Source organism: Lissotriton vulgaris, chromosome 12 (genome assembly GCF_964263255.1).
Source record: "Lissotriton vulgaris chromosome 12, aLisVul1.2, whole genome shotgun sequence".
Taxonomy (NCBI): Eukaryota; Metazoa; Chordata; class Amphibia; order Caudata; family Salamandridae; genus Lissotriton; species Lissotriton vulgaris.
The window spans coordinates 39,212,772-39,237,757 of record NC_141700.1 but is presented as its reverse complement, the minus strand read 5'-3'; the positions used below and the strand labels follow the sequence as shown (position 1 = coordinate 39,237,757).

The window sequence follows — 24,986 nt, the reverse complement described above, 5'->3', positions numbered from 1 at the left end:
AAAAGCAAAAATCGGATTGAGAATTCTCACAAAGCCCAGAAAAAAGTACGAAGTTTAACCAAATTCTGATAAATAAAAAATGTGAAGGTAAGAAAAACACACACTACCTTAATACTGACCTTCCTTGTCCACCTGCCCAGTGCGGTCGTCTAGCAAGCTCTCCGTACTAATGGATGCCTCAGAGTCAAGGTTCTCTTCATCCGAACCTCGTTGATCTAACTCTGGTAAACGATAGGTAATATCTTCCCTGAAAGAAAAAAGGAGCAAAGCCTATTAGGGGCACTGCATGAAAAGTACTTATCCCAATGAACCTCTCTATGACAGGCATAGCTCCTCGCTCTGGCTATATCTAAGTATTACAGTTAAATAATTCCATTTCCATCAAACTGTCAGTGCTATGACTTAAGGCGCATGACCCTTGATGTTTTCACAGGACTGGAGGGTTGTGGGTAGTGAGGGAGGTTGTAGTGGAGAGAGCGTATTCAGAATTGGAGCGGGTGCGGAGGTAGAGAATCACGAATACTATAGAAATAAAATAACGGACAAGGCCAAAGTTTTTCAGCTTAACATGGGAAAAAATACATCATTCTGTGATTCTTGCAACAGCTACAATTAGGGATCTATGCTCACTTTTCTTCCTTGATGCACTGTATTCGCTCAATAAGGATTTCAGATTCCCGATCCACCTCAACCTCTGATGGGTCCTCCTCCTGCACAGACCCTAGCTCCGGAATAACACTCTCGTTCGATTTGGGACTCCGACCCTGCAAAATAGAAGTAAAACGAGAAATTAGTAGACTATAAATGTTATTTTGTTTATTCTGCCTGAGAAATTGTATTCATGTAAGTTCTACTGCCAACCTCAGACACTTCTCTAAGGTTAGTTAAAACAAGCAAGATGTTTAAAAAATGAGCCAGAGTTAGTACCTCCTATCTCTTACCAGGGACTGCAACTTTCAGGGTACAATCAAGAGACTGTTTACATTGTGTATTATTGTAACCGGAAACACTTGGAGACATTGTTAAAAGTTGTGAACAAAATGGTGTTTTGCCTTGTGTGGTCACTAGGACAATTCAGGAGCAATAAATATTACTTTAAAAAATTGCTGAAAGCGAAGGGTAAACAAAGTTGGACCTAGAACAGGGCACCTGGAAAGTTACGAATTTTTAAAAAGGCAGAGAGGAGGACTGAACCAATTTGAAATCATGTTAAAAAACCTGATCAAGAAGCTTCTTAATCTTAGTGTCGCTTGTAGTGCAGGCACATCTGAAAGTGCTCAGGGCAGGTATTTTCACATCCTTGCAGAGAGGGAACAGCAAGAGATGGGGAAACGTGGACAGGCAGAATCAGCTACAAGACCAGCTCTGCATGCATTGATGGACTGGGCCCTGGCACTACTGGCTTGTCAGAGGCAGGTACTTTCATTCTACGTCTAGACTTCCCTACAGGTCAGTCCATGTCTATGTAACATTACATGTACGTTATATAGGAGACAACCTATGACTCGCTCCACTGCTGCAGCAAAACCTGGGAGGGTGTAAAAATGTACGAGGGTTAGAGACAGATAAAGTGTCATAGATGGGCATTCAAGAAACACATAGTAAAGCCAGGGCTCAATCGGTGCACTGAAACCAGTCAGAAGTCTGTGTAGATGATGTGATCAGTGCACATAGAAACCAGCTGTTGATAAAAAACATATGGGACTGAGGAACACCTTTAAGGGACAGAAGACAAATTTGTCAGTTAACAGTAAGACGGACAGGTAGATTTTATTAATCAGCAAGTAAAAAGTATGTAATTAAATATACTGAATTTTCTTACAATAAACTAATTATCCAATTTGTTTTACACACTGCTTTTTGCAGTATGAGCGTGTTCCTCATTTATGTTAGGTTATGTTATAGTGATCTGTATACCACACTAATCACTCGAGAATATCCAGGTGCTTGGGGAGGTGTGCAGATTTGTGGTACCCACGGTGCTTACACGAAGACCCAGGTCTTCCAACTTCTTGCAGAACTCAAGAAGTGAGAAGGAGGCTCTGATGTTTTGCGGGAGGTTGGTCCATATCTCCCGCAAAACATTAGAAGGAGCAAACTCCAGTTTTGCTTTGGTGGGTGCGGGGTGTGTGTGAGAGTGAGGCAGAGCGCAGATGTCTGGTGGTTGGTTGAAGTGTATGCAGCCGTCCAGGTATTCTGGTCCTGTGTTGTGTAGGGCTTTGTATGTGCACGTGAGAAGGCTGAATGAAATTAAAGGCGGAGTCTATGCTTTCTGGAATCATGAGGAGGGGTGGGCACCTGCCCAGAATCACTCTTCTCTTTTTCAGGGAAGAGTGTAAATGGAGCCTTGGAGAGGTGGTAAGAGAGGCTTTGTGGAGAGCCAAGAGATATGACATCTACTGCAAACCATTCAACCATCGGTGTGCAATGCAATGCTGTGGACAAGGAGAGTTCATCATCCCATAATTGACATCCTTTGCTTTTAGCAGTCTTCCCATTTAGAAAATCCATATTAACCTGACAAAGCCATTGTTAATATTCCAGGTCAAAAAAGGTGAAATGATGAATTGAAACTTTGCCTAATCCTACCTTTGAAAGAAGTACATGCTGAGTGATGCAAATAATTTAGACTGCCTACAATGGAGGAGAGGTAGGGGGCTTCCGGAAAGCTACAGGACATGCAGGCTTGCTTTACAAACGACATGCACTAGTAGCTATGTGAGCATTCAAGGCAAACTGTAATGGGTGGGATAGAGAGTGCAGACTAATCATGCAAGAGGGACTCACTAGGCCATTTACCTACCAGCAACCCCTCCAAAGAAGAAGAGAAACCGAGGCGGAGAGGCCAGAGCTAGAGAGAGAAGAACCAAGATTCAATTCACCAACATACATCATCAAGCAGGGAGATCAATTCTGCACAATGCTGGGCATTTTATTGTGCGCCGTATGGCTAAAGATCACTTAAGGCAAAGGATTAAACAATTCACAAAGCAGGGCTGTGCTTTAACTTCTTCAGGGGGAAACACCATGTGGGTTCTCACCTTCGGATTGCGACAGAGCATACATTAAGGCTTAAACAGGAGGTCAATAAAGTACAGGGTTGGTACCACTTTTGCCTGGTTTCTCACCGTGTCTAAACGAGACCCGGTTTGAAATACCAACTTCGACAGTGGTCAGTTCTCACAACACACAAACCACTATGACACAGTCCAAAGTTCAAGACTTTCATCATAGAAAGGGTTGTCCATTTAGTTTAGGACACATGACAATCTGAGGGTCTGGGAATAGACAGCTGCTGAAGTGGAACACTTAAACAGATCTTTAAAATGTGAGGAATGTATCAAATGGATGTGGAAAGAATGTTGATCTAATGCTAACACATGAGAGAGAAATGCTTGGAATCAGCACTGGTTGTTCAACATGTCTGTATGTGCTGCACCTTGAACTATTTCAAACAATCTTATGTATAGTACCTACTAGCTGAGGCATTCATTGTGAACATAATGTGTAAACAAGTACAATGCATTTTGGGCTATGAAAAAACACGTTATAAACTATTAGTTGAAAAATATAATTTGTGAAGACAAAAAAACACAACGATGAAGGGAAATTATGAACAGGTTCGACTAGAGAATCTCTACTCGAATGAGCTACTATGAAATGATTAACTTCAATACTTACTGTGTTCTGTCTTAGCAAGGACAACCGCCGGATTGCCATGGACTCTGCGGCCTCTAGCTGAGAGATTTCCTCCATTCTGATCTTGTATTTCCGGATCTGTTCCGTGATCAGCATCTCAAGGCACCTGAAGGGATGGGGACATCAGCAGTTAGACATCTGCCAGTAAGAAGAGGCATGAGATGTGGGAATTGAAGGCTTTAAGGTAAATGGTGAGGTGGTCAGAGAGCTGAACTGCAGCACTTAGAACTTCAGGATAATTAAGTGAGCACAGGGTTGCAGCAGTAAGAATGTCCATTTAGTTGGTAAGTGGGAAAGTGAACAGGAATAGAGTAGGGAAAACATGAAGGAAATGGTGGCGTGGGTGAGGAAATGAAAAATGGAGAAATGAGGATCACTCCCCAGTTCTTGGATTCCAAAGGCTTCTTGCAAAATTACCCATAAAGCAGAGGTGTTATGGCATTCTGCAGTGTGCACAGACAAAAGGTTAAATGTCGAGAGGCACAAACCACAAAAAGTATCAGAAATTTAGATCCATTAAATTTGAGTTTTTTTTTAGTTTTATGTGGTAGCAGGCAAAATAAAAAAGAAAAAATCAACCATCACATTTTGCAAAGTTAATCAACTTTGCAAAGGTAGGTACGTTTTGTAAACTTGATAAAACTTTGCCTGTGGGTGAAAATGATTGTGAGGGAGTGTTACTGGAAATAAACTATCCGGGAAAAAATACTTTTAAGATAATTATCCAACTGACTTGTAATTTTGCTTAGATGTTTTTATTCCAAATCTACTTTTGTGGATTTTTATTTAAACAATTTATTTTAGAAAACGCTGACACCTTCATGCGGTGCACAAAGTTTGCCAAATGATTGCAAAAACACTATAAACTTCGTTAAGGAAACACTCTGAATGTTAACACACCTCTCTCGTTACAGTATATCCAGGCTCTGCATGATTTACTGACTTGGTGAACAGAGCAAAGTTTCATCAACTTATAGAAAAAAAAAAAAAGTGTGAATGTATGTTTGCGGGTGTGTTTTATGTCAAAAGACCCATCATAAGAAGTTTTGTTTCTAAAATAAAAGTCAAGTTTAAAATTGAGGGGATTCCACGAGAGTGAAAAGAGGGGAAACACTAGACTTTGTTGACTGAACTGAAGGCCCAAAGGAGGGCTTTGTTCTGTTGAAGAATGACATTACACTTGGAAAAAACTAAAATCACTACTGCCTTTTTATTGGTCTCAGTCTCCATGACAACCCAGAGTTAGGCAGCTGAGAGCCAAGACATATGCTTCTTGCTGAGACTCAATAGTTTAAAAACATCAGAGTTCCCTTAGGCAGCCTTTTTTTCGTTAAAACTGCCTCATGGTTACGTGCTCATGCAAGATGTGCTGCTACAAGCCATTCTCTTCGATTATGCCAATTTTTTAGGGCATTCCTGATTCCCAGCGTATATTTTTTTTCTCACACTTACGTTGTGGTCTTAGAAACGTCCTTCATACTGGTCAGCGGATCTGAGTTGTCGGGGCATCGCAGAAGACATGGAGCAAAGACAATAGCAAGAGAATTGGGAGTCATACGATTGACATCTTCCAGTGAAGCTACTCTGTAAACGTAAAAATAGTAGAGAGCAAAATTAAAACAATTAAGTCTTTATGAAAATTGCAGCCTGTGTTTGTAGCACCAGCAACCACTCTTTGGACATGCCAACACCCAAGAGTTATACAGTTACCAAATTTACCCGAGAGGCCTTCAGACACTAGATAATGTGTGATTCTCTGCAACAGAATCCTTCTCGCACCCCATAAACCCACCCATCCCAGTCAACCCTCTTTGTATAGAGGCACAGGATACAGGCTCTCTGGAAAATGCTCCCTTAGGAGAAATGTTACAGACAAACGGCAACTGTTGTAGTAAAATGTCCCTAACTACCATCATTTTTTCATTATTTGTAGAGTTTTATATAGGGCAAACTTGAACCGAAGGCATCAGAGCGCTTCACAAAATTTGCATTGCAGTAGTTATTGGTTTACAGATTAAGGTAGACATAGAGACCAAAACAATGGCGGTACGTGAGCAAGTCATAAGACGGCATGACTATTGTATCAATAAGTTTGTTATGCTGCGAGACAAGACTTAAAGATATGTTTAAGCATTGTGCGGACTTGTTTCCTGGGACTGAGGAATTCAAGTAAAACCTAAATAACTTTTTAACAATAAATGATAAACAATACATAAAATTGTACAGATACATAGTTTTGCAAACAATGCAGGTCATGAGAACGCGAATCTCAGTTTGGATCCGGACTTAAAATATAAAAAGTAAAGAAAAAATAGAATTGTGCTGGAAGCTCTTACTGGACGAGGTGGAAGATAAGCCGCTCCAGTGTGTCGTAGTTGACCTGCGGGAGCTGTTCTATGACCTTGTAGAGCGCACACAGTTGTTCCTGCTTTCCAGGGAGCTCTGTGAAAGGAGAGAGAAGGGTGGACTATGGGGAACTTATTGAGAGATGGCCAAAAGCCTTCACAGCTCAGCACTAGGACAGTTGCAAAATGCCACACAAATTCAGCGTCGTATGCAGAATCACCGAGAATGAAAGCGTAATTCTTGATTGCTGTACTAATGTCCCACAACAGGCGCTCCCATCCTCAAACATGTTTATAAGAGGAAGTTATAATTAATTCTTCATGCAACTTCCACATCGTGTGCATTACATCAAAGACTCATACATCCTTTTTTCTTTTTGAAGAAAAGCACTACATTTCCAGCTTTTTCCCAACAAGACATTTTTATTGGCTAATAACTAACACCACCACCTCTCGCAGCAGGTCTTTTTTTTGACTTTAGGTACTAGCTACTCAGGCTAATGGACTACCTTCTGAAGAGGTCTGTGCGTTTGCCTGTTCGGCTGCGCCTAGTTGAGACAGAAGCACAGGGCTCTTTAACAAAGAGAGTAGTGGCCATTGTAAGGGCCAAAAGCATGACAATGAAAAACATCACCAAGAAACATACCCACAGCCCGCAGGAAGTCATTGTACTGGCTGAAAGTCATAAGCGGCTCCGGCAGCTCTCGCAGCCACTGCTTCAGGATTCCAGTGATCGCATGAATTGGATAGTTTTCAAGCTTTACGGAATTTGGATCTGCAAAGGGAATGACTGGTTTATAAATCAGCACCGGTGATCAAAAACGACAATAACAATGTTCCTTAGATAATAAAAAAACACACTGTATCAAGACTTTGTAGTGTTAGAATTCTAAACATTCCATCAGTTTTGTCTTAGTTTATTTTAATACACAACTCAATCATGCATGACTTCAACACAGCAAAACATGATTAAGCAGCACGTCCAGGGTCAGCGAAGGGATCGTCAATTGCTGATACATGAATTGGTAGATTTCTGGGTCCAAATGAACAAGCTACTTACCTGCTGGAATTCTGTTTCTGTGGACAGTCAATCTAACCAAAGGTTCCTTACTTTTTAAAATTCTCCCAGGCACCATGCTGGATCGAGAAATGTTTTCCAGCAAATTACCTCATGCGCTAATAGCTGATGCCGTTGGACCACCGTAGCTGCCTCGCTCCCTTCCCCTGAAGTGACAGCGGCGAGCCATATGTAGCAGCCACAAGTATGAAGACATCAGTTTACAAGAAAACCTTCTGCACTGTAACGTTAAAGGAGGAGTACCAGTAAAGAACAGTGATACTCTGCAGAATCTAACATGGAACCTTATTAATACCTATAAGTCCACTCCACGGAACGGGGAGGATGATGGTTCAGTTATGAGTCTGCAGTTAGAGAATAGTATTTCATAGAAGAGAGTTACCAAAAGTGAGTAACTTGTTTGTCTGATGGATACATCTAACCATAGAGACTTCACTTTTTGAATAGATACAAAATTAGTACCTCCTAAAAGGTGCGAAGGTCAAAGGAGTCAGTTTGACACCGGAAATCCTGCAGGATCAAGTGGGCCAACTGGCCCTCCCTGCAATCCAGTGAATCCTGCCTGGGGAAGGGGTGTACAGATAGATGTCCTGCACCGTCGCACCACTGTTAAAGTTGGCCTTCGCTCGGGTAGAATGAGCCTGAACGCACTCAGGAAGCTCCTTATCCATGCCATAACACAAAGCCATAATGCAGAGAATGAATTCAGCTGACTAAGGTCCTTGTGGACTGCTCTTCCATTCTCAACACCACTGAAGTCCATAAAAAGCTGATCATCCATCCGGTGCTTCCTGGTCCGATCGATATAAAGCCGAGGGCCCACTTGGGGTCCAACCGGTACAAGCTCTTTTCCTTCTTAGTGGGATGTGGCGTAGAGAAAAAAGTGAGGCTCATGAATGTCTGCCCCACATGGAAAGGCAACATCACTTTTGGTGGAAATGATGCCCTAATGCAATGACACCAGAGCCGTTTTCTGTTACTTGTACCACCTGGCATTGCATCTCAATTGTACTGTGAGAACGGGGTTTTGCAGCTACTTCTACATGCCCAATCATGAACAACACACGTTCAGGTAGATGACTGACATAACCACAACTTACCAATTACATCTAAAAGCAACGTGGCCATACCCTGTAGATTAGCCGGTGAGGCAAATTTTGAGCAGTTTTAAGCTACGACCAGAACAGTGGAAAAAACCTGCAAAAACATTAAACTAGGCATTACCATTCTCTAAGGACTGCTTCAACTCCCTCATACGATTGGCTGCTCCAGACTTCCGGTAGATCCCTTCTGTGAAGAGGCCGTGCATCTCCAGGTACTCTAGGAGTTTCTCCATCACAATGGGGACAGGTTTACGGTCACTGGTCAGAGCAGACACCTCGACCCCAAAGTGGCGCGAATCCTTGTTCGGCTCGCTCTGGAAGAAGAGAAGGGAAGAAGTCATGAGAGTATATCTGTATCCATAATGGTGTGAACTACGAGCTGTTGTGTGCAGGTTAACCAATCGAGTACTCACTTGTAGGGGTTATGCTGCTCTATTTAGGCAACAGTTGGGAACTATATGCAACCTAGTGGTAGTAGACAATATACAATACTTACAGCTTTATCTGTACTTAAAACCCATAGATAAAAACATTGTGTAGTACATGCCCAGATAAGAACATTTAGGCAAAGAAATATTTTAGGAAATCATAACTGAGGCAAAAAAAAAAAATCAGCCAACACCAATGATTTTACTAATATGATCCATTACGTAGCAAAATATCACCACACACAGAACATTTCTCACTTTTACACAGCTCAGTGTTACTCACTTCGCCTGGCAGAAAACATGGGATACTAAGGTGGCTCTAATGGGAGTCAAAACTGTACATTGTATATTAGAAATCTCTCTGAAGGTGGTGAACTAACCAACTGGCCAATGTAGTGGGTTTGAAGGGAGTGAAGATGCAATGGGCCCCTACCATTTGCCAAGGATACTCACAGCCGTTAACTGCCAAGGATACTCACAAATTAGTTTACAGCAGATATATATACCTTACGGACATAAGATGAGACGCACCAGTTGTGGATTTTCAGTGTGCACTTCTTGTGGCAGATCATTGTGCAATCTAGGGAGAAAGAAAATAAAAATTGGGTAGTCCACATCTGCGTTTCGCATTTTAAACAAATAACCACCATGAGTTTTCACCCCTACAACCCAACACCTGCAGCAAATCAACTGTTACAAGGGAAACAATCTGAGATGTTACATTCATGTTTAAGACATTTATATGGAGACATTATATTCTATCTCAGAAGCTTGACTGGAGGAGATCCACTGTAATCACAAGATCCAGTACAGATCCCTGTAGTGGATTCACCGGTCCACCTTCCACAAGACCTAGTACTGAATAAAAAAACTAAACAAATATTTTGCTTTGCACTTCAAAGGCAGTGTTCACCACTATGTCTTCTTCAGATTGCTCCCTAAAATGAGGGAACCGGTAAAAATGGAAGATGCTGCCAAAAATATAAATACAAAACTTTTTATACAGCTTTAACTCCTTGGAGTCAGCCTGTTCCTAGATGGCCCCAATCTTCTAGGGAGAAAGGGTTGGGGGTGGATACGGGGGGCTGTGGGATAGTTGGCGTGTCATTTTCCAGGTACCTCTAAAGATGTAAACCACTGAGCAGCCACTGGTAAACCCCTTACTCCTTTCCCTCAGTGGCTTCTGTCACTGAATAATAGCTGCAGAAGAAGGTAGACCCGCGTCTGTGTGCACCTCCAGAGGCTGTCGACATTCAGTATTAATAGACATGGAGCAAGCACATGAGAGTGCACTGGGCTGAGACACCCTTGGGGAAGAACCCTGGAAAATGAGAAGCACCCAGAAGGCCTTAGCTCCCCCTGCATTTGGAGTCACTGAATGACACCAGCCGTAGGAGCAGGATGTTTTAACTGGTTGCAATAGGTACCAGAGAAGACAGCAGAGTGCAAGGAGCATGTTGAGTCTCCTAAGCCTGGCTACAGCTCGTCAAATCTGGGTATATATTTCCAGGTAATGCCCAAATACCAAGCGATCCGACTCCCACATTTCTCCAGCATGTTCCAATGAGCATTTATGTTTTAAAATTGTGGTAATAAAATGTTCTGGCTCCAAAGCAGCACCAAGTGATTTGCTACTTTCTTTAACTGCTCAGACAGGCTTCATTATTTATTTCTTCACTCACCTACAGGACTTAAACATTAGGTTGAATTGAATTTACTGTCTCTAATTTACTAGCAGGAACAGGCTCACCTCTCAGGCTTTCCTTTCATAAATATTTGACAATAGTTACATTCGACAGACAGTAGCAGTTTTTACTGTGGCAGAAACCTGTAAAAACAATTCAATTCTTACTTCTGCAGAGGTACACTTTGTCCATGGGCCAGATATTGGATTGGCACTGTTCACATGACTGGCCTATGCTAACTTGATAGTGGATGAAAACGTGGCCGCAATGCTCCGTCTGCAAACAGAAGACAGGCAAGAGAAAATAAATGAATTATCGTAAACAGAAGCATTCTGAATGAAAACCAAAGGAATCTCATCATGCAAAGAAGCTGCCTTAACGCAACTGCATGTTTGTCCTTAAAGTTACTTTTAATACTCTATTAGTGACCGTATCGTGTGCATTAATCTTTCCGTTACTCGCAGAGTGCTGCAAGCCATAAACACTGCGCCTTGAGAATGTAAATAAAGTATATTCGCTCGACCTATCTCTGCTGCAGCAGGAGCAGAGGCGGAGCATATAGTGCTGCAATGTGACATGCAATTTTAAAGCTACACTCCACCCACTTGTTTTAGGTGACAATAGACTGAACCTGCAAAAGTTTAAAGATATTTTTTTACAAAAAAAAAGATATTTTTTTAAGTACTCCATAATTTTATCAGTTTTTGTCCCTCAGTGTCCACGAGAACTTTGCTGCTCATTCAGCCAGCATTATGTCTTCCAGCTGACTGCATTCTTGCCAGATTTAAGCTTCAAGTTGGGAAGGAGGAGTTTCTTACGAACTGACTGCGTTCTGACCAGACACTGAAAGCTGACCTGGTGACCTTCACAGTATATGGAAAACTAAGAACACATTTGTTTGAGCTGGAGCTTAGTGCAGAGTGCAAAGATACAAGAATGGACTTGCTTTTACAGCACTACATGTGCATAATTGACATACAAATGACAGTAGAAATAGCAATAAACCTGGAGGAAGACCAGCTGCTTGTTCATAGGGCACCTTCATGCCTTGCCGTAATACATGTTGAAGTCTATTGTATACACGTGTCCACAGTAATCTGATCATAAAATAAAGCCTGTGGCTATCAAGTTCCTCCTGCAATGGTCTCATATGGTGGAAAGAGAATGGGATCAGATGAATACAAGATGACATCATTCCCAGCAAGCATCTGAACTTGTGAACTGTCACTGTACACTTCTATAGCATTTGATTGGCTGGATAGTGTAAACTCTGTAGTTTGTTCCTTGACAGAATGGGGGGAAAGGCGTACACAAATGCTCTTGACCAAGCTATCGAAAGCGCATTCCCCAACGACCCTCAATGGTGTAACCTGCTTGCGTAAAACTGGCATTTTCTGTTCATCGGGGTGGCAAAGAGATCTATTGAGGGTTTGCCCCACCGATGAAAAATCTCCTCCAAGACCGTCTGGTTCAGTTCCCATTCGTGGCTGACTGACGACAGCCTGCTGAGTCTGTCCGCCTTTTCGTTTAGCACTCCTGGCAGGTGTTCTGCTTGTAGCGATATTCTGTGTAGGTTCACCCATTCCCAAATTTATTGGGCCTCCTGGGATAATGGAAGAGATCTGGTACCCCCTTCCTTGTTTATGTAGTGCATGACCGTGGAGTTGTCCGTGCGGAAGAGAACCGCCGACCCCTGCAATTGTGAAAGAAATGTTTGAAGTGCCAGCCGGATTGCTCTTCGTTCTAGGAGGTTGATGTGAAAATGACGGTGCTGGGGCAACCAATGCCCGCTGACATGTAGATCCTGAAGCACCGCACCCCAGCCCTCCAGCGAGGCATCTGTCGTTACCACTTGAGGAGCTGGATTGCTTACAAAGGATAGACCTTGGGATAGGTTTTCTTCCTTCGCCCACCACAAGGCTGCCTTTCTCATTGTCGCAGTAATTAGCACCTTGTAATCTAATGAGCCGTGAATCTGCCGCCATTGCTTGTCTAGCTGTTCCTGAAGAGATCGCATCCGCAGTCAGCACTGGGGTATCAGAGGAATGCATAAAGAAATCACTCCTAGAAGGGATTTGTAAGGGCGTACTGAAAGACACTTTCTTTTTCTCAACGAACGCGCCATGGATTTCAGTTTTTCCTGCCTTTCGAGGGATGGAAAGGCCTTGCCGAGAGTCGTGTCCAAGATAGCTCCCAGGAAACGTGCTGTCCTGGAAGGGAGGAGAGACGACTCCTCCCTATTGAGAGTGAGACCCAGGTTCCTGAATAGGTTCGTGCATGCCTTGACTGTTTCCTCCGCAGCCCCCCAGGACAGGGCCTTCAGCAACCAGTCGTCCAGGTATGGGAAGACCTGAAAATGCTGTTTTCTTAGGAAAGCTGCCACCGGTGCCAGCATCTTGGTAAAGATACTCGGGGCAGAGCGAAGCCTGAAGGGTAAAACCCTGAATTGTAAGTGCCTCTTGGCTACTGTGAATCGAAGAAACCTGTGAGCTGGGTGAATGGGTATGTGAAAATACGCATCTTCGAGATCGAGAGTGGCCATGAAATCACCTGGATTGATGAGACGTAAGATATCCTGGAGCGAGACCATTCGAAAGGATTGAGAAATGAGATAGGTGTTTAGCTCCCTGAGATCTAAAATGGGGTGCCACTTCTCCAGCGTCTTCTTTACCAGGAAGAACCTGGAATAGAATCCTTCCCCTCTTTGAGATAAGGGAACCAGCTCCACAGCTCCTTTGAGGATCATCTGAGCTGCAAGAGACGCAGATGTTTCGAAGGAATGGCAGCAGGGGGCTTGGAAGGTGGTATTTGAGTAAACTCCAATGTTTGGCCCTCTTGAATGATGTTGAGCACCCAATGGTCTGATGTTATCCGTTCCAGTTGTGGAGGTATTGAGACACCCTGCCTCCTACAGATGTTGAGGAGGTGGGTACAGCAGTCTGAGCCAGAACGCCGCTATTGCCTCTTGGAAGTATCACGTCCCTGGCGATTCTGCTTTCCTCTAGCATTGGACCTAGAGAAAGACAAGGTTTGGCCTTGTTTTTGCTGGTAAGGTTGTCGATACGATTGAGACGTTGATCCATAAGAAGAGTACCTCTGTTGTTGGTACGAGCCTCTGTATGAAGTAGTACTCCTTCCTCTGGCCCCCCCTGAAAGGAGCCTTCCAATACTGAAGAGTACCGAGAGACCTAGCCGTCTCCGTATCCTTTTTTATCTTTTGGAGGGCATCATCGATGTGTTTGCCAAACAATGCCTCACTATCAAAAGGGAGGACCAGTATCTTATTTTGGACCTCCGGTCTGATCCAGGTCGCCCTGAGCCATCCTTGGCGACAAAGAACCGATGCGCCAGCCAGCGAACGGAAAGCCGTGGTGGCAATATCCATGGCACAATCTATCACCTCTGCCGATGTCGCTTCCCCTTCCTGCAGTATCTTCTTGGCCTCCCCCTTGGACTTCTGGGGAAATTGGTCCAAATATGGTGATAGATCACACCATAATTGACAATCATACCCGCCAAGGATCGCCAATGCATTTGCCGCTCGCACCAGAAGACTTGGCATAGAGGAGAATCACTTCCCCGCATTATCAAGGCGCCTGCCCTCTTTATCAGGAGGAGTTGACAGGGGTGCCGAAGGGTTACAAGACTTTCTCTGTGTCGCTTGCCATATTACAGAGTCCGGTTTCGGCTGCCCAGTTAAAGACGCCGGACCCTCCTCAGGGGCCTTGTATTTCTTTTCCAGGCGTGGCAAAACTGGAAATACCGTAGCTGGGTTTTTCATCGCCTTTAGACCCTCCTCCTAGACATGGTCAACAATGTGTATTGACCGGGTCACCTTCCTATAGGGTTCCTTAAAATCATAGAGGAAACACTTTGTACAGAAGGCATAAGTAGTTTGAACCTACTATATGCTCTCTCCATCAGCTTGTGAAAACTACCAATATCCACGGGGGAGAGTCCACTGGGTCTGGACTAGGAGACGCTGGGTCCGGGATTAGGTAATCATCACATTCCACACCTTGGTTAGGCCGGTTATCCTCATCCTGATCTCTATCCGAGGAATCATCATGAATGTCCTGGATCACTGGAGGTGAACTTGGAACAGGTGTCTGTGGCTGAGCAAACACCTGGGATGGCATTTCCGGAGAAACAACTATGGAAGCCGTGGGAGCAGGTATAGCTTGTACTGCCGGGACAGAGGGAACAGTAGGCGGCATGCCATGGAGATCTGCCAAGAAGGAAGAAGGAACTGACACCATCTCCTGCCCTGCTCTCTCTTGACGTCGATAAGACTGCTGGTGAGAGCATTCATGAAGTTACTCGCCCTCAGAGTCAGTCTCTTGGCACTTCACCAACAACTGAGAAGGACTATGTGCATAGCCAAAAGAGTCCTGATCACCTCCATCAGAACCCTCCTCTTCCTCAAGTAACAGCGCGGGTGGCAAGATGGTAACCCTCCTTGGGGAAGTCATGTCCGGTGTTGTCCTTTTCAAGGAAATAGTGATCCACCGTCGACAGTTGAATTGACGACGAGATGGGTGTAGTCAACGCTCCCGCCGTCGTCATAGTCGTCGAAGCTCTCGTCAACAACACTGTCGTCACCACCACCGTCAACTACATCCTCGTCGCTGTCGTTACCTTCGTCGACATCCTCATCAACGTCACCGTCGACGCTGACTGCACCGTCGACGAGCCTGTCAACGGTGTAACTTTTCCCACCTGTGATTTAGAAGCTTTCGTCGACAGAGTCTTCTGCAGCGTCGTTGACGACTTGGAACCTTTCTCTGACTTCTCAGATGCCAGAGAAGAGGGCTTCTTGAACGTCTTAGCAGCCTCCACCACTGCTGTAGCTGTAGATAGTCCTTTCCTCTCCTTTACACCGTGGTGAGGATATTTACTAGGACTCCGGCTCTCAGACTCACTGGGGTCTTTTTTGAGGCCTTAACTGGACGTTCTGAAGAAGGTGAAGGGGAAACCCTACCCCTTTTGACTGACCTTCTAGATGAGGCTGCAGATAAAGAGTCTTCACTGTCACTTGACAGAGTTTCCTTCCTTGACTTTAATTTCTGGAGCCAAGTGTGGAGGCGACCCTCACGGTCCTGGAGGGTCTTTGAAGAGAAGGTGCAACAGTTCTTGCATTCCGCAGCCTTATGATCTGGATACAGGCAATAAATGCAGTCCTTATGCCTGTCTTCCACATACAGACTTTCCTTGCCACAGGTGGCACAAGCTTTGAAAAGGGCTTTCTTCTCTCTGTCAGACATTTCTAGATGAAACACCTAACAATCCTGAATAAAAATGCTGGAAAAAATCCTCAAATAGAGTTTAAGTGAGCAGAGCTCAAAGGAGACTCTCTTAGCACAACGTGCGGTAGAAAATCTGAGGCTCTTTAACAATCCATTTTGCAATAGCAGATTTAGAGATGGGATTACCTTTGTGAGGCAGACCAAATGCAACAGTTGTTTTGTGAAAATCTTTTGTTCCATCTATGTAGTACAATAAAGCTCTTTTAAAGTCAAGTGTGAGAAAAGAGCGTTCTGCTACAGAATCAGGTTGAGGAAAAATGACTGGTAACAACTGATTGGTTGATATGAAATGCAGAAATCCCTTTTGTAAGGAATTTAGGGTTGGTGTCTAGAACTACCCTGTCATTGTGTAGTTGAAAGAAGGGTTCTTCTAAGGTTAATGACTGTAGCTCACCAACTCTCCTGAGTGACGTGATCGCAATGAGGAAAGTACATTTCCATGAGAGAAAATGCAAGGGGCACTTATGCAATGGTTCAAAAGGAGGACCCATGAGCCTTGTGAGAACAATGTTGAGATTCCAAAGTGAGGCAGGAGGAATCCTTGCTGGCATTACTCTCTTTACCTCATCCTTGAAAGTGAATATGCTACTTACCAGTATGCATCTGTTCTTGGCATGTAGGGCTGCTAACATTCATATCTAGTGCATAGATCGCCGCCTAGTGTTGGGTCCGGATGATTGCACCTTGTTGTCCTGGAAGAGTCTTCGAAGTATCACGAGATAGGTGGCTCCTCCCCTGGACTACAGTGCGCATGGGCATCGACTCCATCCCCAGATTGTTTTTAGCCATTGTGGCCGAGATGGAGTGAAATAGTGTAAATGATGTCCATGCTAATGATTGAATGCAAGAAATAATCTGCAGCCGCTACGGGCGCCGGGGAGGAGGGCGGGCGATATGAATGTCAGCAGCCCTACATGCCAAGAACAGATGCATACTGGTAAGTAGCATATTCAGTTCGAGGCATGTGGGCTGCTAAATTCATATCTGTGCATAGAATACATAGCAGTCCCTCCATTAACGGCGGCCGCCCTTGCCAGCTGCAGAAGTCTGAAAAAGAGTTTTAAGAACAGCCTGACCCACAGCTGCCTGCTGTTTGGAATGCACATCTACACAGTAGTGTTTAGTAAAGGTGTGTGGTGTAATCCACGTGGCTGCTCTACAAATATCCTCCAAAGGAATATTACCTAGGAAAGCCATGGAGGCCCCTAACTTGCGTGTGGAGTGGGCCCTGGGGGGGACCGTTAAAGTGCGCTTAGCCTTGTGGTAGCAAATCTGAATACACTTAACGATCCACCTGGCTATTCCTGCCTTGGAAATGGGGTTGCCTTTGTGCTGGGCTGAGAAGGCAACAAATAGCTGTTGTGTCTTCCTAAAGCTTTTGGTCCTGTCAATGTAGTACAGTAATGCTGGTTTGACATCAAGCGTGTGGAGCATTCTTTCTGCTACTGTTTCAGGGTTCTGAAAGAATGTGGGTAGTTCAATGGTTTGATTGACATGAAACTGCGACACCACCTTAGGAAGAAACTTAGGGTTAGTGCGCAGCACTACCCTGTTAGGATGAATTTGAATAAATGGCTCTTGTATCGTGAGCGCTTGTAGCTCACTAACACGTTGTAGAGACGTGATGGCAATGAGAAAGGCCACTTTCCATGTCAAGAACTGAATCTCACAGGAGTGTAGAGGCTCAAAACGGTGGTCCCATCAATCTGGTGAGGACCACATTGAGGTTCCACACAGGAGCCGGTGGGGTCCTGGGGGGGGGGATGACTCGTTTCAGCCCTTCCAGGAATGCTTTGATGGCAGGCACCCTGAAAACCGAGAGGTGCTGCCTGTTTTGGAGATAAGCCGCTATGGCGGATAAGTGTATCCGAATGGAAGCATACGCCAGATTACATTTGTAAAGATGTAACAAATAGCAGATGATATTAGGAATGGATGCATCTAGCGGGTTGATATGATGTTCTGTACAGTAAATGACAAACCGCTTCCATTTTGCTGCATGGCAAGCTCTGGTAGTGGGCCTTCTTGCCTCCCGGATGATGTCCATGCATTCCGGGGGCAAATCCAGGTAGCCAAACTCTAAGACCTCAGGAGCCAGATCGCCAGGTTCAGCTGTTGCGGATCTGGGTGCTGAATGTCGCCATGGTTCGGCGTCAAGAGCCTGGGTGTGAGGCGCAGCCTTTGATGCGGTACCACGGAGAGTTCCAGAAACGTGGTGTACCATGGCTGGCGTGCCCACGTTGGAGCAACCAGGATGAGTGTCATCGAGTGTTGCAGCAGCTTTCGTGCCACCAGCGGTATGAGAGGTGCTGGGGGAAAAGCGTACGCAAATTTGCCTGACCAGTTCATCCATATCGCATTGCCCTGCGACTGTGGGTGTGGGAACCTGGCGGCGAAGCTTGGGCATTTTGCGTTCTCCCATGTGGCAAACAGGTCTATCTCTGTATGAACCCACTGCTGGAAGTACGGGTGGAGTACTGATGGATGTAACTCCCACTCGTGCATTTGGTGGCTGTACCTGCTGAGCAGATCCGCCATCTGATTGTCCACGCCCGGGAGGTGTTCTGCCATGAGGAAGATGTTCCTCTGAATGGCCCACTTCCACATGCCCTGAGCCAGATGAGACAACTGTGGAGAGTCAAGTCAAGTCAAGTAGAAATTTATATAGCGCACTACATACCCAGAGGGTCTCAAGGCGCTTGAGGAGGGGAAGGGAGTTACTTGTCGAATAACCAGGTTTTAAGTTGCTTTCTGAATGCTAGGTGGTTCTGTGTGAGACGTAGGTGGATGGGGAGTGAGTTCCAGGTTTTAGCTGCGAGGTAGGAGAAGGATCTACCTCCCATGGTGGTTTTATTGATGCGAGGGATGGTAGCAAGGGCTTGGTTGGAAGATCGTAGCTGGCGAGGGGGGGTGTAGAAGGAAAGTCGTGTGTTGAGGCATTCGGGTCCAGGTTCGTAGAGTGCTTTGTGAGCGTGGGTTAGGAGTCGGAAAGTAATCCTCTTATTGACGGGGAGCCAGTGGAGGTTTTTCAGGTGGCTAGAGATATGGTCTTTGCGTGGGATGTCTAGTATGAGTCTGGCTGATGCGTTCTGGATGCGTTGGAGTTTTTTCTGGAGTTTTGCGGTGATACCGGCGTATAGGGTGTTTCCGTAGTCCAGGCGACTTGTAACCAGTGCATGGGTGACTGTCTTTCTAGTTTCGGTGGGGATCCAGCGAAATGTTTTTTTGAGCATGCAGAGGATGTTGAAACATGAAGATGAGACTGCGTTGACTTGTCTGTTCATCGAGAGAGAGGAGTCCAGGATGATGCCCAGGTTTTGTGCGTGGTCCGTCGGGATGGGTGCTTTTCCAAGGGCCTCTGGCCACCAAGAGTCGTCCCAAGCGGAGGGGGAGGTGCCTAAGATAAGGACTTCTGTTTTGTCTGAGTTCAGTTTCAGACGGCTGTGCTTCATCCACTCTGCTACTTCTTTCATGCCTTCATGTAGGTTGGTTTTGGCGGTGTTGGGGTCTTTGGTGAGTGATAGGATCAGTTGGGTGTCGTCTGCGTAGGAGATGATGTTGAGGTTGAGGTTGTGTTGGCGAGCGATGGTAGCGAGGGGGCTCATGTATACGTTGAAGAGGGTGGGGCTGAGTGAGGAACCTTGGGGTACGCCGCAGATGACTTCAGTGGCCTCGGACTTGAATGGTGGGAGGCGGACTCTCTGGGTTCTTCCGGTGAGGAATGAGGTGATCCATTCCAGAGCTTTTCCTTGGATCCCGGTGTTATTGAGGCGCTGTAGGAGAGTGCTATGGCAGACTGTGTCGAAGGCTGCGGAGAGGTCGAGGAGGATGAGGGCGACTGTGTCTCCGTTGTCTAGTAGAGTTCGAATGTCGTCTGTAGCTGCGATGAGAGCGGTCTCCGTGCTGTGTTTGGCTCGGAAGCCGGACTGTGAAGAGTCGAGGGATTTGTTGCTTTCGAGGAAGGCGGCGAGCTGGTTGTTGACGGCTTTCTCGATAGCCCCTGCACTGTGTAGTGGAGGACATGCGGTCCCCAACCCTGGAGAGATGCGTCCGTCGTCAGGATAATTTGTGGCACAGGCTCCTGGAACTGTCGGCCCTTGCAAAGGTTGTGTGGAGTCCACCAATGCAGAGAGTTGTATGCCCGACCAGTTACCAACACTAGGTCTTTCAACTGCCCTTGAGCCTGAGTCCACTGGTGTGCCAAGCATGCCTGGAGAGGACGCATATGCAACCTCGCGTGTGGGACTATGAAGATGCAGGAGGCCATCATGCCTATCAACTGCATAAACACTCTCGCAGGGAGTGAGTGTTGCGGTCTGAACCTCTGTATCAGCGACTGGATGTTGTTGATCCTCGCTGGGTTCGGCTGAGCTGTAGCAGCCAGAGTATTTATCGTCGCGCCCAAATATTACCGCACATGGGCTGGCTGAAGGTGCGACTTTGGATAGTTTAGCGAAAACCCCAGACTGTGAAACAGGTGAATAGTGCGGGACATGTCTGCGGCGCACTGCTGTGCCGACTTGGCTTGAACGAGCCAGTCGTCCAGGTAAGGGTAGACATGTATGTTCTGTCTCCTGAGGTGCGCCGCTACCGTTGCCAGACACTTTGTGAACACTCGGGGAGCAGTGGTCACTCCGAAGGGTAGGACCCTGAACTGGTAATGCCGGTTTAGAATGGTGAACCGGCGGTATTTTTTGTGGGATGGATGGAGTGGTACGTGAAAATAAGCATCCTTGAGGTCCAAGGTTGCGAGGAAGTCTCCCTGGTTTAACAGTGGAAGAACCTGCTGCAGAGTTAACATGTGGAAGTGTTCTGAAAGAATATACAGGTTGAGGGGGCGTAGGTCCAGAATGGGTCTGAGTGAGCCGTCCTTCTTTGGGATTAAGAAGTACAGGGAGTAAATCCCTGTGCCTTGTTCCTCCAGTGGCACGAGCTCTATTGCGCCTTTTTGCAGCATCACAAGAACCTCTTGCTGCAATAAGTGCAAGTGCTCTGCCGACATAGGACGTTGTCTTGGGGGTATGTTGGGTGGAGTGGACGTTAACTCCAAACAATAGCCGAACTGGATAAGTTTCCTTACCCACCTGTCTGTGGTGATGGACTTCCAGACTGGCAGGAACTGTTGGAGTCTCCCCCCGACAGGTGTTGGATGGTCGGGGGGCAGTGACAGGAAGTCACTGTTTGTTGGCAGCAGAGGAACGGGAACTGTTGTTGCCTCTGCCCCTGCCCTTGGCGTTGTTTCCTCTGTAACCTCCTCTACCCTGTTTGGGGTACGAGGACTGCGTCCCACTTTTACTGAATTGCGCCTGTTGTGCCAAGTGTCCTCTGGTAACACCCCGAGTGCCTGAGCGTAGTAAAGTGCTCCCTCTGAATTGCTGAGACTGAAGTGCACCCATGGATTTAGCCGTCGTAGTATCTTTTTTAATTTTTTCGAGGGTGGTGTCCACCTCAGGGCCAAATAGTCTGTCTGGATTAACGGGCTGGTTGAGGATAGTAGTCTGTATCTCTGGCTTGAACCCTGAGATGCGTAGCCATGCTTGACGCCGAGACATCACACTAGTATTTATCGCTCTTGCTGCCGTATCCGTAACGTCGAGAGCACATCTAATCGCAGCGTTGGAGATGAGCTTGCCTTCCTGGATAAGCATCTCAGCTCCTTCTTTAAACTCGTCTGGAAGGTGCGGTAAAAGCTGCTCTAAGGTGTCATAGTGTGCCCTGTCGTATCTGGCCAACAGAGCTTGTGTGTTGGATATGCGCCAGATGTTGGCTGCCTGCGCTGCCACCCTTTTCCCCGACGCCTCCAGCACTTTAGACTCTTTGTCCGGGGGAGGAGCTTCACCCGTTGTCTGTGAGTTCGCCCTCTTGCGAGCATTAGAGACCACCAAAGATCCAGAGGCAACTGGCCCCTTATGTAAGTTGGGTCCCCAGGTGCCGGTCTGTATTTTTTCTTTATTCTAGGGTTGACAACCCGTGCCCTTGTAGTTTCCTTGAAACTGTCTATGGCATGCTTAAGAACACCCTTAAGCATTGGAAGTGTTTTTACAGTTTTCTCGGCAGCAGAGAAAGTGTCAAATAAAAAGTCAACGTCCACAGGGTCAGCATGCATTTCCACCTTATGGTTTGCAGCCGCCCTTTCAATCAAGGCATTGAATGCCGCAGAATCTTCGGTTGGAGAAGTCTTTGCGCCAAAAGCTTGTGGGTCATGGACAGCTTGTTGGTCCCCCTGATCACCTGAGGCTAACCACGAGTCCTGTTGCTCATCAGGGTCTGTGTTTTCGGGAAAAGTATACTCCTCGTCCTGTTCACCCTGATCTCCATCTGAGCAAGTGGGTGAAGGCGATGGGCTTCTCCCAGGATGCGGAGGAATGTGCTCAAAAAGTTCTGGCGTCTCTGGCGCTGGCCTTTTCTTTTTCAGAGGGATTACAAACGACTCCAAAGGCTGTGAAGTAATCTTTCTCTTGTAGAGCGTTAATTTTCCCGTGTCGGCGTTGATATACTGTTCCGACTGCTCTTCTAATAAGGGTTGTCGACTCAAACTTCCACTCAGTTGAGTTTGCCTCACCCCTTCTGAGTCCTTAGGCACCGACCGAGGTGCAAAGGCCTTTGGCACCACCTTGGGTGGTAGAGTAAAAAGGAGCGGCATGGAGGTCTTCGGTGGCGCTACCGGAGTAGGTACCGAGGGTGTCTTTGGCACCGACGTCAACTCTTTCTCCCGAATCCGTTTGAGGGAGTCTGCCACTTGCTTGGTAAAAGAAGCGGACGTCTCGTCGACCCGACCGAGGACCTCGATCCACCCCCAGGGGAAGACTGGAGCGTTGATGAATCCATGTTCCTTGCTGGAGGCGCAGACGTACTCTCGACAACTGCGCGTCCGCCACCATCCACGGCCCCATGCGTCGACGCCGATGGCTTCGGATCGGCAGACTTTCCCTTTGGCGTTGTGGCTCCAGACTTTGGCTCGGTGCCCTTCGCCGATTTGGCCTCGACGGCCGGTTTGCCTGTAGATGCGGTAGGCTTGACAGTAGACGGCTCGACGGCCGACTTCGACTCGACCACCTTACTCGAGTGCTGGACGACTGCTTTCGAGCTTGGCTCTTTGACCACCTTAGGCACTTTAGCCTGTTCGACAGCCTTCTTCGGCTTAGAGGGCTCCGGCGACGAGGTCGTTAATGGCGTCTTCGGTTTCGGCGGTGCGTCGGCCATCTTTGATTTGGTCGATCCCGAAGGTTTCACTATCGGTTTCGATTTAGGCAATGGCGGCTCCGTAGAGGTGTCCGTAGCCGGGCCAGGAGGCGGGGCCGAGGAGCGAGGTGTAGGGTCGTGGGTAAGGCCTTGTGGCGATCCCGTGACCTGAGCCTATGTAATAGTTTGTACGGGGCATAGCTCATCCTCCGAGCTATCTTCCACGGCCCCAAAAGGTTCTTCGTCGTTCCCTACCTCCTCGACGTCTTCCTCGAGGTCCTGGTCCTCTCCGTAGTCGGCCTCGACCTCCGCCGATGGAGGTGAAATCTGCAGGTGAAGTTCTTGCTCGCCTGCGTCGGGGCTGTCAAAGATGTCCACTGGTGCCGTGGCCGATCGCTGGGCCTCGAGGCGCGCCACGCGCCGAAGCTTGATCGTCTTCTTCGATCGAAATCTTGAACAGGCCATACAGCTGGCCTCGTCGTGGTCCGGCGATAGGCACTTGTTGCACACAGGGTGCACGTCGATGTGTGGGTACTTCGAACCACACACGGGGCAGTACTTGAACGGACTCCGTTCCATCGTAGAATCGTCAGGGTCTTGCTGCGTCGACAGGGCCTCGATGACCGAAGAGTCACCCGACTCCTCCGATATCCGACTCGACGAGCCAGAGTATACTCGAGACCGAACGCGAACAATACCGACGAAGTAAGGAAAGCCTTTTGGCCTTTAAGAAGTTGTTTTATTGATTCCGAACAGGAGACGTCGAAATCACATCCGAACCCAATGGCGGAAAAAAACAATCTGGGGATGGAGTCGATGCCCATGCGCACCGTAGTCCAGGGGAGGAGCCACCTATCTCGTGATACTTCGAAGACTCTTCCAGGACAACAAGGTGCAATCATCCTGACCCAACACGAGGCGGCGATCTGTGCACTAGATATGAATTTAGCAGCCCACATGCCTCGAACCTTTGATTACTGGAACACTGAATAGTGATGGATGCTGCCTGGTCTGCAAATACACAGCTACTACTGCAAGGTGCAAACAAATAGATGTATAAGCTAGTCCAATTTGCTGTAAATGTTACAGGTAACAGATAATGTTTTGTATAGAAGCATCTAAAGGATTGATTTTGTTCTTATTGCAGTGAAAACACATCTTTTCCAGTTTGCTGCATAGCAAGCTCTGGTGGTAGGCCTTGTTACTTCTTCTAGAATATTCATACAGTCTGGTGGTAAATGTAACCAAACTCTATGACTTCAGGAGCCAGAACGCTAGGTTCAGACTCCACAGATAAACCAAGTGGGGGTCCATCACTGACATCTGTCAATGATAGGCACCACAAAGCTTGAACCCTTTGGGTTTCTTCAGGGACATCTCTGAAAAATGGCACTCAACGTCAACGTCAGTCAAAAAGTGACAGGAGGCAAGCTCGATCTGGATCCATGCTGATGGTGCAGAAAAGAAGGCACTGTGGTCAGTGCACTAGGGTGACACTGATATAGGTATTGTACATGTCATTTTCGGCACAGACTATGCCATGCGCAGCCAAACAATGCCGCATACCAGGGTGCAAGGGGATTGCTCAAAACATTTCCGGGTCCAGTCTGGCGCCTGGGAATATTCCAAGGTTAGGAATCTGTGGCCAGAAGGCTCTATCAGATGCAATGTTTAGTCTAGTGAACACACCTTTTTATTGTTAAACAATTATATCTGTGAGAACACATAGTTGTTGGAGCCAATAATGTAACAACAGACAGCTATGCCACAATGACACCTTTTCCTTTAATCTTAGGGCTTTCACTTGAGGCGCACGACTAGAGGGCCTTGTGTGGACAATATCCCTATATTTCTTTTTTCTAAGGATGCAACACTTGCTTTTAGTGATACACTGACACTGAACCTTCCTGATCTAGAGCCCTGCATACTGTGAAAGCGTAGAACTGTGAAGTAAACTTTCGTACCACATTCAATGTCTCCCTGAGCCTCACACACTCTTGCTATTACAATTGATGGAAGATATAAAACAATACTCACCACTTGATCCTGTTTACGTTTCTTTTTTTGAGCTTTGCTTTGCTGTGGAAAGATCAAACACATAACTCAGGTGTAACTTTAGCCTCCTCACAAGAATGAGTGTATGTGCCAAGCTCCTGCCTC

At 46.5% G+C, this 24,986-nt stretch overlaps 1 protein-coding gene across 13 annotated transcripts in view; it reads right to left on the bottom strand.

Annotated features, from left to right (window-relative positions):
• MYO9B (myosin IXB) overlaps nt 1–24,986 on the bottom strand; it is a 384,903-nt gene that overhangs the window by 5,755 nt on the left and 354,162 nt on the right. For 6 of the 13 annotated variants that reach the window (XM_086946942.1, XM_086946943.1, XM_086946948.1 and 3 more), the window contains 11 exons: nt 24,864–24,905; nt 10,506–10,614; nt 9,160–9,233; nt 8,347–8,539; nt 6,691–6,819; nt 6,036–6,141; nt 5,152–5,283; nt 3,682–3,805; nt 2,804–2,851; nt 631–764; nt 120–247 (listed from right to left, as the gene is read on the bottom strand). In XM_086946942.1, the coding sequence (XP_086803068.1) occupies nt 120–247; nt 631–764; nt 2,804–2,851; nt 3,682–3,805; nt 5,152–5,283; nt 6,036–6,141; nt 6,691–6,819; nt 8,347–8,539; nt 9,160–9,233; nt 10,506–10,614; nt 24,864–24,905 (1,219 nt within the window). Of the gene's footprint in view, nt 1–107; nt 248–630; nt 765–2,803; nt 2,852–3,681; nt 3,806–5,151; nt 5,284–6,035; nt 6,142–6,690; nt 6,820–8,346; nt 8,540–9,159; nt 9,234–10,505; nt 10,615–24,863; nt 24,906–24,986 lie in introns of all 13 variants that reach the window. The other 7 variants (XM_086946950.1, XM_086946953.1, XM_086946952.1 and 4 more) reach the window with 3 other exon arrangements.